The following is a 14,655-nucleotide window of genomic DNA, read 5'->3' on the forward strand; positions in this document are numbered from 1 at the left end:
TATATTTAAAAGTTAATGGCTATAAACGTATCTTTACAAAAGTTCACAATGCTGCTGCAGATGCAATATAATAATGTAGACAACACTGAATAAATAAATTTTCGTCAGGTTAGATACTGATAATTAATCACTCAAACCCCTTTATCTAAACCTCTCTACATAACCGCCGGACTCGCGACGCCGTCCTCCATGTCTGCAGTTGTTTAACACTTTTCAGTCGTCTTTGTAGTTCTAACCGAATCCTCGTCCAACGCGCGATAGGTTGTGGGCAATATTAGCCGTTAGAGTGTGCATCGATCTGCACTTCGGATTCTGACCGGATAAAGTAGACCATCCGGGTCTCTTTGGAACACTCATTTCAACATACTACGATTTGGGATGTACTTGTCAGGATACAAGACACACAGAGATCGAGGTAAGTGAATATAACACAGCTTTATTCAATGGTGCAACAAATCATGGTGAGTATCAGGAGCGAGAAGACGTGAGGAAACACAGGATGTGGGATCCATAATAGGTGAGTTCAAACACTCCAGATAATTGAATAACAATCCGTTCTGGGATATCCCTCTTACAGGTTCTGGCGTTGGTTCAACGGGAGGCAAGCGGATTCAGTGGAACACTGGAGATCGCTGGATGTCAGGTAACAAGTGGATACTGACAAAGTTCCTACAGGTCACAGATCAAGAAGCCAGAAGTTAGTCAATCACAGGTGAGTATACTTTAACGTTCAGACGTTACAGGTATCTCAAGGAATCGGAGACAGAGGATAAGGGTCAGTTACTGTTGGAGGCTTGACAAAGAACTGGGGTATTGCATCGTGTTTTATGTGTTGGTGGAATGAGGTTGATAAATGTGAACAGGTGTGAGTAATCAGAATTCTGGGGAGAGTGATCGTTGTGTGGTGAGGGATGCTGAATCTGAATTGTTCCAGTCTGAATTGTTGACAGTACTAATTCTATTTTCGAATACTATTTAGGACGGTTAGTATGCGAATTGGGTCGCAGCAAATGCTTCCCCACCATTGACGGAAATTTCCGGCTTTCCATGTTGTCACTGTTATACTGTAGAGTACTGAATCTCCTGATCAAAAAAGTGAAGAAGAAACAGAAACAAGCGACAGCACATGTAAGCTTATGCATACGTAAAATAATGTGATCATCAACATTAAACAGCATATAAATCAAAACTGCCTAATGTTATAGAATGAAATGTCAAACCAGGACAAGCTATAGGACTGTCTAGCTTTGGGGGTATTGATGGACTCCAGATGTAGTCTTTTTTTCTCAGCTTTTTTCTTAAAATTTTGCTTTTTTTTATAAAACTTACCCACATTCAAGTGTTGATTAAAAAAAGAATGCAATAAGCTAGAATAAAAAATATATATATTTGCAGAGGCTCTCTTCTTTTTTCTATTATATTGTAATGTCCAGATATTCATACAACTAAATAGTCTGGGTGCCATGATAAATTTGTGAAAATTATCAAAAATGCTGGTGGTGGGTGGCAACTTTTTTCAAAAACGCTGGGGGGAAAAGTAAATGCAAATTTGAATAAAAGTTGTAATTTCGTTGAAAATAAATGGTACTGTAACGTAACAAGTCAAAATGAGGAGGGAAGGAGGGGGCTTTGAAAGACGATGAGGGGCTGGCCAAGGTTTGAACAGAAGAGTAGATGACGGTGGGAGAAACCAGGGTGGCGATGACAGTTGGAGGAGATGAAGGCAGGAGCCGATATGACTGAGGCCGGTCGGAAGGTGGAGCCTGATGAAGGCATAGGGGTGGAGGGACGAAGTGCAGCTGAAGGCCAGGATGTCCGTGGCACAGACAGAGTGATGACTGACCAAGGCGAAGCCGGAGTGATGAGGGAGCTCGGTGGAACAGTGAGGATGATGGCCCCAGGTGGCCCCGAGAGGAAACAGGGATCCGAGGGATCCTCGTGCCAAGCGGAGCTGGAGACTGGTATACCCGAGGCGGATCCATGTTGCTCTTTAAATCCAACAGAGGAGGAGCTGAGGGGGACTGAAGGGAGCCAACAGAGGTGTGCCAAAGGACTGACTGACTTTGTTTGAGGAGGTGGGAGAGGGTGGCTGGGTAAGATCATTGGAGACGCAGGAGACTTGGAGCTGGGCAGGACCATAGGGGACGGTAGATTACGGGGAATATCCTCTTCCAAATCCTCATAATATTTCCCAGAGGCCAGGCCAGTGCAGTGGTGGTGGGACTCCATTCCATTCCCTCATGCTCCACTAGCACACCCACTGGGATGGAAAATGTTTCCGACTCATGCACCTGGTCAGACTTTCTGTTGGGCTCGTGCTCTGGGGTGATAATAGGCTCAGCCGCTGTCTCTGGCGTTGGCATCGCTTCAGGCTCGGGCTCCGTGTTTGCAGTCAGCTCTGGCATAGGCTGGATGCAGGGTGTGGGAGGCGGCTGGCTTGTCTCTGGATTCGGAGTGGGGCTAGTGATGTCCTCCTCTGTGGGGCAGAATGGTGAACGCCAATCCATTGTTCCACAAATGTTCCACTCCACAAATGCGCAAAATTTGAGGACCATCGAGGACCCGAGGACCATCACTAGGCAGGAGTGCCTTTGATTGCTCGCTAAGGCTGGTGTAGTAAAAGACAAAAAGCGAGTGATCCGAGGCACGAGCGATCTGAGGCACGCCAGATCTAAAAATCCGCAGGAGATTCAAAGAAACACTTTATTAAAAAATCTAACTCTCAGGAGATAGAACACAACTACGAAAACACAAACGAGACTTAAATACACAAAGAGTAATCAACAGAACTAAGAACAGGTGATGAACTAATGAAAAACCATGGAAACTAATTAGCTAACAGAACTCAGGCAAATCACAACAGGGAAAAGAATGAAAACGAAGCCAAAAATGTTACACTTCTCATGTTATGATGATTATGATTCTAAAATAAAAGTAGTTACTTATCACGTAGCCCTGATAACCGTTTTATAAATGATCGGCATATTGCAGTTTTGTTGCTGCACTGCTTATTAGTTGTTGTTGAATGTGTTGAAAGACTTTTGCCTTTTTAGTAAATGATAGTGACGAAGGGACAAGATATACTGGGTGCATGAGAAAGGGGGATATGAGCTATAGCTGCATTTATTTTGTATTATTTTTATTTATTTATTTTACAGAGAGTGGTACAGAAAGAGATTCCTAAAGTTAAACAGTGTATGAAGCCCCGTCCTTTTGTTATTGTTGCATTTATACAAATGACCCATTCATTGAGCGATGAAAAAGATTTGAGAAACCTTATGTGCACATTAGTATTCAGTTTTAGAACTGGAAGTAAACATGACAAATTACATAAGCAGACACGGGATCCTCTCCAAACGCAGCATACGGTGTCATAATTAAATTAAAAGATGGTCATAATTACAACCTGTTCAAATGTGGTTTGAAAAAGTTTTTCTTTTCAGTAAGTTTTGTTTCTGATGCCTTTATCTTTTGTGAAATATAAATTCGATTTTCAATTTAAAAAGGTGTCGAAAGAGAAATCAAATTTGCTTAATCAAGTTCAAAACTTCCTACACTGAAACGAAAATAGAAAAAAACAATTCATTCTCAAATCCTTGCATTAAATCTCAAGGTCATATAATGGTCTTGAAAAATTATGATTGCATTTGGAACAATAAAAATTTAATTACATTGTAAGTGGACCACAGGAAAAACAATAAAATAATGAATAAAATGTATGATTAGACACCTTTAAGAAAATAATGAGAATATCATTAATATTAATCATTAAAAACTATGCTGTAAACAAGTATTTATGAGATACAGACCATCCATCCTAGTCATAACCTTTTTATACATAAATGATCCTTGGATTCAAGCCACTGTTGCTGTATTTTTTGCCCTTGAGCTATTTGAACCTCTTAACCTGACAGTTTTTCATTTTAATTAAAACACACCACGCTCTTTTAAAAAAAAAACACTTGAGACAAATTAAGTAGGAAAAAGGGTTATCATTCAGTGCTTTATGTGAGGAATGAAATCAATTAATCTTTTATATTTCTAAAGCTTGTACATTCAATTCCCCCACACATAAATAATGAATTACAGTGTTTAAAGTTAAATTAATTACATATTGGTGCTTTGAGAAAGATGATCATCAGGATATAAATGATGCCTTTACAGTCATCATGCTTTAGATTAACTTTTGAAAGGACTCTTGGGACCATACTTTACACTGGCAATAAAATGAAAAAAAAATCTTAGTTTGAGGAGTACATCAGATGGTTCATGAAAGCTCTTTTTTTCACTTACCTCCCTCTGCCATATGCAAATTGCGTGCATTCTGATTCGTTCTCATTTGTTGTGTAACCAGTGACATTGCATAAATGATGTCTCTTTGACGTGCCATATTTTAATGTGCAAACATCAAGCGTAGCATCAGTTCTGGCAGGTCACATTAGTCAAGCTCGCATCAGCTGATCCACGTCTACCTATAGGAAAACGACGCCTATCACTGTATGTATATATAAGCTCCTTCAATCAGTGTTATCAGCAGCTATCGCGTTTCTCAAGAGCTACACTGACTTTTTCTATGTACACAAAAGGCCTATTTCTCTCAAATACTGTTCACAAATCTGTCTAAATCTGTGTTAGTGAGCACTTCTCCTTTGCCGAGATAATCCATCCACCTCACAGGTGTGGCAAATCAAGATGCTGATTAGACAGTATGATTATTGCACAGGTGTGCCTTAGGCTGGCCACAATAAATGGAATCACACAAATGGAATGATGCTTTTTGTTTTCAGAGTTTGAAAGCCATTGGTCACCAGTCACTTTTATTGAAAAGAGCAGCAGGAACATCTCCTTTAGGCATAGGTTTTGAATATCATGAGAGTGAGTAAACTATGTTCCTTAGAACATATAGGGTTGCATCAAACTACATAAAATTGCATTATAATAAACTTTTAATGTCAGATACTGTAGCTCTCACGTTTTTGTTTAGGGAGATGGAGCAGCTTTATTTTAGAGCATCAAAAGGAGTCTCATTGTGCAGTCTCATGATGTCGGGATTGTGGGGTTGGCGTCTCCAGACTGCAGGGAGTGGGATGTCACAGACAAATGTGTGCTGTCAGTACTCCCATCTGGGGCAGGATACTGTCATTGTGTATTTTTCATTCTTGCTTTCTTTCTGCATCATTCCTTTTTGTCTGTATTTGTCTTCCCTCAGCAGCTTTAAGACTCATACCATAATAAGAAGCCATTCCCACAATCTTTCAGGGGCACATCAGTGCCAAATCCACCCTAGCAAACGTCTTAATGAAGTTCTCAAAAACTTTAGAGAATGCAGAGATGAAGTTTATCGATTATTCATTTGATCCTCTTTTTGTGGTATTAAGAAAACTATGGGCCGCAAAGGTGACTGACTGATGAAAATGGACTCGGTCAGCCAGAAAAAGGTAAAAGCCTAGAATCTTAAATATCAGAGGGCAATATCAATATGTCAGAAGCATTAGAAATTTATGTGCAGTTGGATACAATTTATTGTTTTTTTTCTGATGTGAATTCCTCTTGCGGACCAAACTCAAGTCTACGACTTGTCAATAGAGTAAATAGAAGTTCTGACTGATTGGCATCTCTGATTGTGTTTAGTTTTCTGAGCGTTTTTGTTTACCTCAGATCACAGATACCTAAGATACCTCAGACATTATATATATACACAAATGCCTGTACATTTAATGAACATCTGTGCCACACTTGTGTGTGATTATTTCAGTGCTATTTCACACAAATTGTAGTTCTGTCAGCTCTTTATTTCATGCAAATAAACAGCTCTAATATTGGGTGCAACTAACTTTTACATCTTATATGAAAAAATAAATATATTATATTGTTATATTATATTTATTGTATTATATTATATTAACAATAATATTAAATTGTGAATATGGATTTTTTTTGTAGTATATTGTTAATAACCTGTTCTCTTTCAATTTTTTTAATGTGTAAACATCTTTAAACATTTAACAAATATGAAAGCATATAAGATTAAGTATAAGAATTGATGGTGATCTGCAGAAAACAGTTTTTTGTGTCTACTGCAGAATTTTGGTGTAGTTGCACTTTTTCCCACAAAAGTAATTCATTTTGCAACACCCCAGTAAATACTTAACCTGAAAATTATCCACTCAAGGCGGCCTGCACCACATCGATGGCTGAATGCTTCATTAAGAACACATCATAGGCAGATGCATGTGACCAAGGGTAGAGAGAGAGAGAGAGAGAGAGAGAGAGAGAGAGAGAGAGAGAGAGAGAGAGAGAGAGAGAGAGAGAGAGAGAGAGAGAGAGAGAGAGAGAGAGAGAGAGAGAGAGTGTAAAGTGATCCTGCAAGGACAAATCAATAGGTTATTTCAGCCCTCGTAGAGTATTCACAGTTCTCTTAATCCATTATAAAACCCATATTTATCTGTGGGATATGGTGGTCTTGCTGAATTGAGTTCATAAATAAGTTTGCTTTGCTTTGGGACAATAGAATTTGACCTCTGTCCACAAACATAGATAATAATGTTATAAGACGACTGTTGCAAAACTCTCAAAATACTTAATAAAGTACCTGAGGCCCTTGGCGCCATAGTTATCCCATCTCATAGCAAAGAATGTGTTTACCCTTATACAAATGTATTCTATTATGGAAGCTAGAAGATATTATGCAACTGGAAATGTCCCAAAACCCTACTGTAGATCTAAGATTGTATTGATGAAACAATTGAGATTTCATCATATGAAAGCATGCTGGGAAGATTTTGAGGAAATGAGGAAATAAAAAGAATATGTAATCATTTTTGACAGCATAAAAATGGAACGGTTATGTAAAACTGTATCTATATGGTAACACTTTATTTTGATGGTCCCCCAACAGACATTCTACTGACTATAAGTAACTTTGCAACTTTTTCAGCTTATTTTACTAACCCGAACAGTCTACTAACATACTTATGGTTAGTTGAGTGTCTAAAGTGGAATATCTATCAATCTGCTGTCTGTCTGTCTGTCTGTCTGTGGGTCTATCTATCTAGTCCTTTCTGAAGCTGGGGGGGGGGGGGGTCTTTTTTGGGGTGTACTACACAGTGGGGTGTACTTTTGTGGGTCTTTTTTGGGGTGTACTATCCCTTTAAGAAACACTGTAGTTTTGCATTTGAGTTCCTGTCCCATGCCCTTGAGAGCCCTTGCATATGTTTCTTGCCAGTGTTAGTCTCTTCTGAGCATATTTTTACAATGAAAGAATAATAGAAGCATTTGTGAAGTTCACTGTATTATGGAGCACTGGATCAGACAGCACTCTCATCAGATAGAGACAGACACTTCAAAACAATTACCTGCCCCCTGTTGTTTTCTTTAGAGAGGAGAAATGTGTTCTCCTCATTCAGGATGTGATTTAGAGGGGCTAAGTCTATGTTTTGCAGGGAAATTGTAAAGAATGCTTGTCTTACAATTGTATTGTGCTGTTGTCATTTCCTCTCACTGCAGTCTGTAATTTTTGAGAGGTGGTGTTTCGTATTATTTGGAGTTACTGAAGCTGTAATTTAAAACAATGGGGGACAAGATGACTGTTTGCCTGATTTTTCTTTTGCAGTCATGTCTACGTGATCCCTGCATTTACATGGACGCTCTCATTGGGTATTATCCTGGGCCAAGTCATCATTCAGCCCATCACGTCACTGCTGACGCTCCTCAAAGGAATCCTGCTGGTTATTACCGTAAGTTCAATATTCATAAATTATTATTTTTTATCCTTTTATTTAGCTCTCTTGTGCTACACACATGAAACAACTTTTGATATAAAATATTGTTTTGTTTTTTTGTGCTCACTTTTACTGCAGTGTTATTCTTTTGTGCGATTAATGGAATCTGGAAATTGTTATTTATATACATTTTTATTAATTGGTTTATAGATTTCTCTGTTGATTCATACATTTCTTAATTGATTTCTCAATTATTGTGTGTCACGTTTGGGCCACCATAAAAATAAAGTGAAAATCACAACTTTTGTGATATGATATTCACATGCGTTTATCTAAGCTACTGTTCAACAGTTTCAAAAGTCTTTTTGAATGAAGTCCCTCATTTTCACAAAGGCTGCATTTATTTGATCAAAAATACATAACTTCAATATTGTATGCAATTTACAATATATTGTATTATATTTTAAAATTTAATTTTATTGATGTGAAGGCAAAGCTGAATTTTCAGCATCATTACTCCAGTCTTCGGTGTCACATGATGCTTCAGAAATCATTCTAATATGCTGATTTGGTGCTCAAGAAACATTTATTGTTATTATTATTATTATCAATCTTGAATTTTTGTAAAAATATTCACATATTTGACAAAATTGTTTATTTGGATTTTTCTGTGTTATTTATATTGGTAATTATGCCCACAGAATGAGTGCCTTATTAATCTGTGAAGGAGCCACAAAGGACAAAAATTAATAAACTGAAAAGTTTGAAAAGATGTGACACTTTAGACACAATGAACAATAATTATGAAATGATAATGCTTTCTGAAGAGCTGTTTCTGTGTGTATATGTGTGTGTGAGACGTTGCATGTTCTTTCACTCCAATAAGTCCAGAGGAGAGCGGCACCTTTAATAATATACTGACTCTGATCTGTGAGTGACACCTCACACTTCAAGAGGTGACATTCAAATGTAGAACTGCAATAAACAGGTGCATTGAAGTGTCTTGGAGGGCAGGAAGAGAGGGATTATTAAAACAGGAAAAATTGTGTTTATTACTATACGTATCATTTTTAATACTGAGATGGTTTTACCTTTTCAGTGCAATCTCTTGAGAGTTCTCCACCAGGGATGTGTTGTCCTTAAAGGGATAGTTCACCCAAAAATGAAAATTAGCCCATGATTTACTCACCCTGAAGCCATCCTAGGTGTATATGACATTCTTCTTTCAGACGAATACAGTCGGAGTTATATAAAAAATGTCCTGGCTCTTCCAAGCTTGATAATGAGAGTGAATGGCTGTTTGACTTTGGAAGTCCATTATAGCGCATCTATTCATGATTAAAGTGCTCGACACGGATCTGCGGGGGTTAATAAAGGTCTTCTGAAGTGAAGCGATGAGTTCGTGTAAGAAAAATGTATATTTAAAACTTTATCGATTAAAATAACTAGCTTCCGGCAGACGGCCGTATGCATCGATTTACACCAAAAGAGTAACCCTTGAACTTGACGCACAACGGAGGTGTTTACGATTCCGCTTAACAGCACTCAAAGCGTCACATTTTTTAAAATTTCAGTACCGACTTGGTACCGAAGTCAGTTCTTTTTGACAACTCTAAATCACACACATTGTACTGATGCTCATCTGATGGTATAGATGTATAATATAAGCGTGCAAAAGCATTTGTTGGATAATACTTTTTGAAAACATTATCATTTTCATGCAGCCAAACAGATTGCTACTTCTGATTTTCAGAGAACCTTTTACAGTTTTGGACTGCAATTGGTCCGTGGGCATCTCATTTGGGTCAAATTCACCTTAAACTCCTCCTTTTACTCTTTAAGCTATGCTGCTAGGCTGGCGCTACACTGCAATGCTTTGTATAATCACAGCAAGCCATTCATCAAGTGCCACGACTCCCCCCAGGCTCTGGTCAGTAAGCTAGCTGACAGTAATTCTCAACCCTGTTTCATCAGTGGTCAAATTACAGCCCATCAATCACACTTGCTGATGTATTATCCCTGTTTGAAATGTCCATGCTTATCTATAATTTGGGCGGTTATCATTTATGAGTTAGTGTTTTATGGTGCGTGGACGGCCCCTCCTGCATCACGCTGTGAATCATGCCACCAAGACGCAGCAGAAGAGCCCCTGATGAGATATCATCTGTGACTGGCTCTTACGTTTAACAGCGGGCGACATATTTTCATGACACTCCCAATGCTACAGTGATCCATGAAATGCCCTCCACCAAATCTCCAGTTAAAGTGGGTGTAATTTAACGCTTTACTATAAAGTAGCAGATAATTGCTCTCCTGCTCAAATGAGGCCAGGAACGATCACGTCTCTTATGTGGAGGGGTTGATTGTGTGCTAATTGTGGGGCGTGGCTGAATTATGCCATTGGCCAGTGATGTTTGATAGCAGAATACTGACCTACCTGTTCCAATGCTCCATAGTGTTGGAATGACAGTATTAGTTTTGGCTTCATTATGTGACCAGCTTGGGCGTACTGTTGGTAATCTTGATGGTAATTGCCTAGCTGGTGGATGTACAGTAGAGTATGTGACCTGCATGTTGCCATCTTTGATACATTGACACTCATTTTTATTTTTCCTGGATTTATTCATGTATTTAAAAATACATTTAATATGTCATTTCTGCATTCAGTGACTTCAATTTAACATTCTAGAGTTCAGTTTGAATGAAAGAATGACCACACCAGTTGACTTTCTTGTCAATATATTAGGTAACACTTTATTTTGAAGGTCTACTTTAGAAATTCTACAAATTATTAGTAACTTTGCAACTACATGTCAACTAACTCTCATTAGAGAATTAGTAGACTGTCTACTTAATATCTGCTAGAACTTTATTTTGATGGTACCCCAACAGATATTCTACTGACTATAAGTAACTTTACAACTACGTCAACTTATTACTTCCCATTCCTCATGCACCCCTGCTCTCCTCGTTTTATATGTATCTCTTATCAGTTCAGAGGTTTAATTTGACCTGTGAAGGTTTTTCGCTATATCATAAGTGAGATTTCAATCCGAAAGGAGCGTGCATGCAAGCGCACTGCTTCTGTAACTGCATAGATGCATCGATACATCACTTCACGAGAAATAAACAGTTAAAATGCGAACATTCACATTTGAATGCATGTTTTTTTTTTTTTAAAAGGTTACACCACATGACTTTTTTTTTCCTTTTCATAAAAATGGTGTTTGTTTTTCAAAACCATATGAAACCAACATGAATACATTTCTAAGAACTTGGTAGAATTTTTTAAGATTTTTCTTTTTCTTTATCATGAATACTTTTGTTTCTCATTAACCCATTTGCATCCTTGGCATTATGTCCTGGAGCCAATTATCTGAGCCGATATATAATGACAACCTCTGCCAGCAAGGGCTAACCATGGAAGTTAATCAGACGAATTTTGACCCTATGGCATTGACTATTAAGATTTCCCATGGTTCCTTTCTGTGGGGGTCAGCAGTGATGTTAAATAGTTTTAGAAAGTGTGTGCCAAGTTTCCATTGCAATATGGAATGCTTTGCAATATAAAGCAGACTGACAGTAATTAAGAACAGGTGTAGCGTGCGTGTGTTGGGATTGTGGGCAGTACGCTGGAGGATGTCAGATGCTGTTCCCTAATTGCCACTAGCTGAGGATTTATTGTTAATGTTGGACCAACCTCCTTTAACTCCTGAGAGAGAATCGTAACCTGAAATATAGATTCATTAAGGATGCATATGGCACGCCTTTCAAATGGGCCCATGAAATATTTCATCTGGAAGACAATTCCTGGCTGGCGAACGAACAATTGTTGTTAAAATGATTCATAGTGCTAGACTAGAATCAGTATTGGGAGAACATTACATATTTTAGCTGTAGAGCGCTTTTACCATCATCAGTTTGGTCTCGCTATCTCTTTGTGGAAGATCTTCATTATGTGTAGCCTATAATATGTATAAGCATCATCATCACAACAAAAAGCTGAAGAAAAGTCCACTGGTTTGTAGGCCAGGGCTCTGTGGCACTCTCGCAAATGGCATTTTGCCGGCTTGTGTTGGCTGATGGGATATAGCCATTACCTATAATCAGTTTGCCTCTGTGGTGTGGTTTCTGACACAAAGAGTGCTGGGAAGGCATGGCGGATTTTGCACAGGCTCTGCCTTTTTCAGGTCACTGATTCTTTGCGTCAACGTTCGTGTCAGGGGCATTAGGAAACAAAGCTAAAAGCATGTGGCATTGCAGGGCTGTGTGAGTCTGTCGGGCTATCACACTCCACTGGCTCACGATCCATTAATACCTTCACTCTCCCTAATGATCATTTGGGTGAGACGCCTTAAGGATTGTCACACACACTCAGACATGATACGTTTTACTACAGTAGCTCCTCCTTCCATCTCCTGCAAATGGAAACAGTATTTGCGGTTTGCTTCTGAAGGGCTGTTGAATATTGACCTTGTCTAGTTTGTTGTGGCACAGCTGAGTAGTTAAAAATAATTAGGAGATGAGTTTTGAACATTTATATGACATATAATTTATAACAACAAAATCAGAAAATCCATATATATATATATATCACAAACTTCCATATTAACAACCAATCAGTAATTTTATTAATTTAAGTTTCGCTAATCTTACAGATTTGCATATTTAACCGTAGCTGTGTTAACTTGGACTCTAATAATCCGTTTGTAATCGGACTATAGTAGCCCAGTCCGAATAAAAAAAGTCACATGTAACCATGTCAATTGGAATGAATAAGCCAAATCCAATTTAAATTCCATTCGGTTTGTTTCCATTTTCAGGGGTGGTTTGAAGATTTTCCAATCTGTTCAATAGCACATGTAAACACTTGATCAGATTGAAAACTGAATCTGCACATGTGCAGTGACATAGAAATGGCATAATGATGTATGACACACAGAATGAGCTGTTGTTGATGATGAAGGAAAGATTCTCCTTCCACACATCACCTGTTAAGTGGTGCAGGACAGAGCCATAGAGAGAAAGCGTTGCGACACGCTTTGATGTCGCCGCGCTGGCTGTCACGTGGTTCATGTAAGCCCCATTAGTTCCAAAACATACGCGGGCTGTCATGTTCTTCTATGGACAGACAGCAGCGATTGGATTATTAAACGGTAAATATAAAATAAAACACACACCCAAGTACTTTTTAAGCTGTTATTGCATTTTGTTAATGTCAGTTTTGCATTTGGAGAGGCAGGGTGACAACTTAGATAAGTTTTAGGCTATTTTTTTGGAGGGAAAAGCTTAGTGTTCATGTTCGCATGGGTAGTACGTTAGCACTGGCTTTAGCGGCTCTAACTTAACTTTTCCATGTCATTCATCTGATGATGGACGTCTCATGATATTTATTTTAGCACAACTGGGCTGTATTAGGCTATTGATTCCCGTGATCTTGCTTATAAATTCCGATTCAGCCATTAGCCTACCTTCGTGATCACGCAAAGAGGTCTGCAGTGAAGTCCATTCAGAATTCCAACCAACACAAAATATAAATAATTACGCTGTGCATGTACAAATGAATGATTTAGGAGGGAAATAGAATGCTCCCATAACGTAGAAAGCAACGATATACAGCAATGTTCGGTAAATATTCAACCGAAAAATATTTTTCATAAAATTAAACCGGAGAGGTAGTTAATGAGTGAATTAACTATGTTCCTAAATACATATAAGCACATGCATAACCCTCCCTAACCCATTTAAATAAATGAATTGTGTGTGTGTGTGTATAAAATATGATATATAGGTTATATATATATATATATATATATATATATATATATAAAATATTATTAAAAATATTATATATTATATACATCAGGTTACCAGTTAGCTAACGTTAGTGAAGTGTTGGTCACGTAAGCTATCGCTGCAATTAACCTATTATCTTCCAATAAACATTTACTAAAACTGGCTACATTAAATATAACTACAGACTAGATTCACGAGAGGTCGGCTAATGTGTGTAAAAGTAAAAAAATACAGTAATTTCATTAATTTACCAGCGAACGTACTTCTGAAGCACTGAAAATGAATGGGGTTCAATGGAGAAACTATCAGTGTTTGGAACTATTGGCCGCTCCACGACACGCGTTACTTCCGCATTCCAAAGTTCCTATGGCGGTCTATGGGAGTGTCGCAACTCTTTCTCTCTATGGCTCTGGTGCAGGACAACCAACAGTCCCACCAGTCCTTGCTTCAAACTCTCATCCACAGAGGCCTTGTTTTCGACATGGAAAGGGGCATTTTTACTGCTTGATAAATATACCGGTAAGCAGCACGGCACAAGACTTCATGTGCTCTTCGTCTCCATAATTAGGACCCAAAATATATAAAAAATAAAGTCAGATTTTTAAATTAAAAAAGAAGCAATGGTAGGAAGACTGGTAAGTGCATCTTTAATCGGTAAACACTCTGTATATTTGTCCAGTGTGCACATGTCAAAAGATCAAATGTGATTTAAACCTTGTGACATAAATGCGCACATCAAATCACTTTTTTTAGCGGTAAGCAGCACGGCACAAGACTTCATGTGCTCTTCGTCTCCATAATTAGGACCCAAAATATATAAAAAATAAAGTCAGATTTTTAAATTAACTCAACTCAACTCAACTCAACTTTATTTATATAGCACTTTCAACACCACAAGTGGAACCAAAGTGCTGTACAGAAGGTATAAAAAATTAAATAAAAACAAAGACATAAAAACAATGCAAACATGACATACACAACTTACAAAGCATTATCAAATGCTAAAGAGAATAGATAAGTTTTAAGCGCACTCTGAAAAACACCCAATGAAGGACAAGTTTTTACAGACAGAGGAAGCTCATTCCAGAGCCTGGGAGCTGCAACAGAGAATGCCCGATCACCTTTACATTTTAAACGG

General features: G+C 38.2%; 1 protein-coding gene across 1 annotated transcript in view; it reads left to right on the plus strand.

Annotated features, from left to right (window-relative positions):
• Positions 1 to 5,042: 5,042 nt before the first annotated feature.
• The window catches only part of si:ch211-51h4.2 (uncharacterized), a 40,581-nt gene continuing 30,968 nt past the window's right edge, over positions 5,043 to 14,655 (plus strand). Inside the window, exons 1-2 of the mRNA XM_056252626.1 lie at positions 5,043 to 5,146; positions 7,613 to 7,736. Coding sequence (XP_056108601.1) covers positions 5,043 to 5,146; positions 7,613 to 7,736 — 228 coding nt within the window. The remainder of the gene's footprint in view (positions 5,147 to 7,612; positions 7,737 to 14,655) is intronic.

The sequence above is a fragment of the Rhinichthys klamathensis genome, unplaced genomic scaffold (genome assembly GCF_029890125.1).
Source record: "Rhinichthys klamathensis goyatoka isolate OS25496 unplaced genomic scaffold, OSU_Roscu_1.1 h1tg000098l_1, whole genome shotgun sequence".
NCBI lineage: Eukaryota > Metazoa > Chordata > Actinopteri > Cypriniformes > Leuciscidae > Rhinichthys > Rhinichthys klamathensis.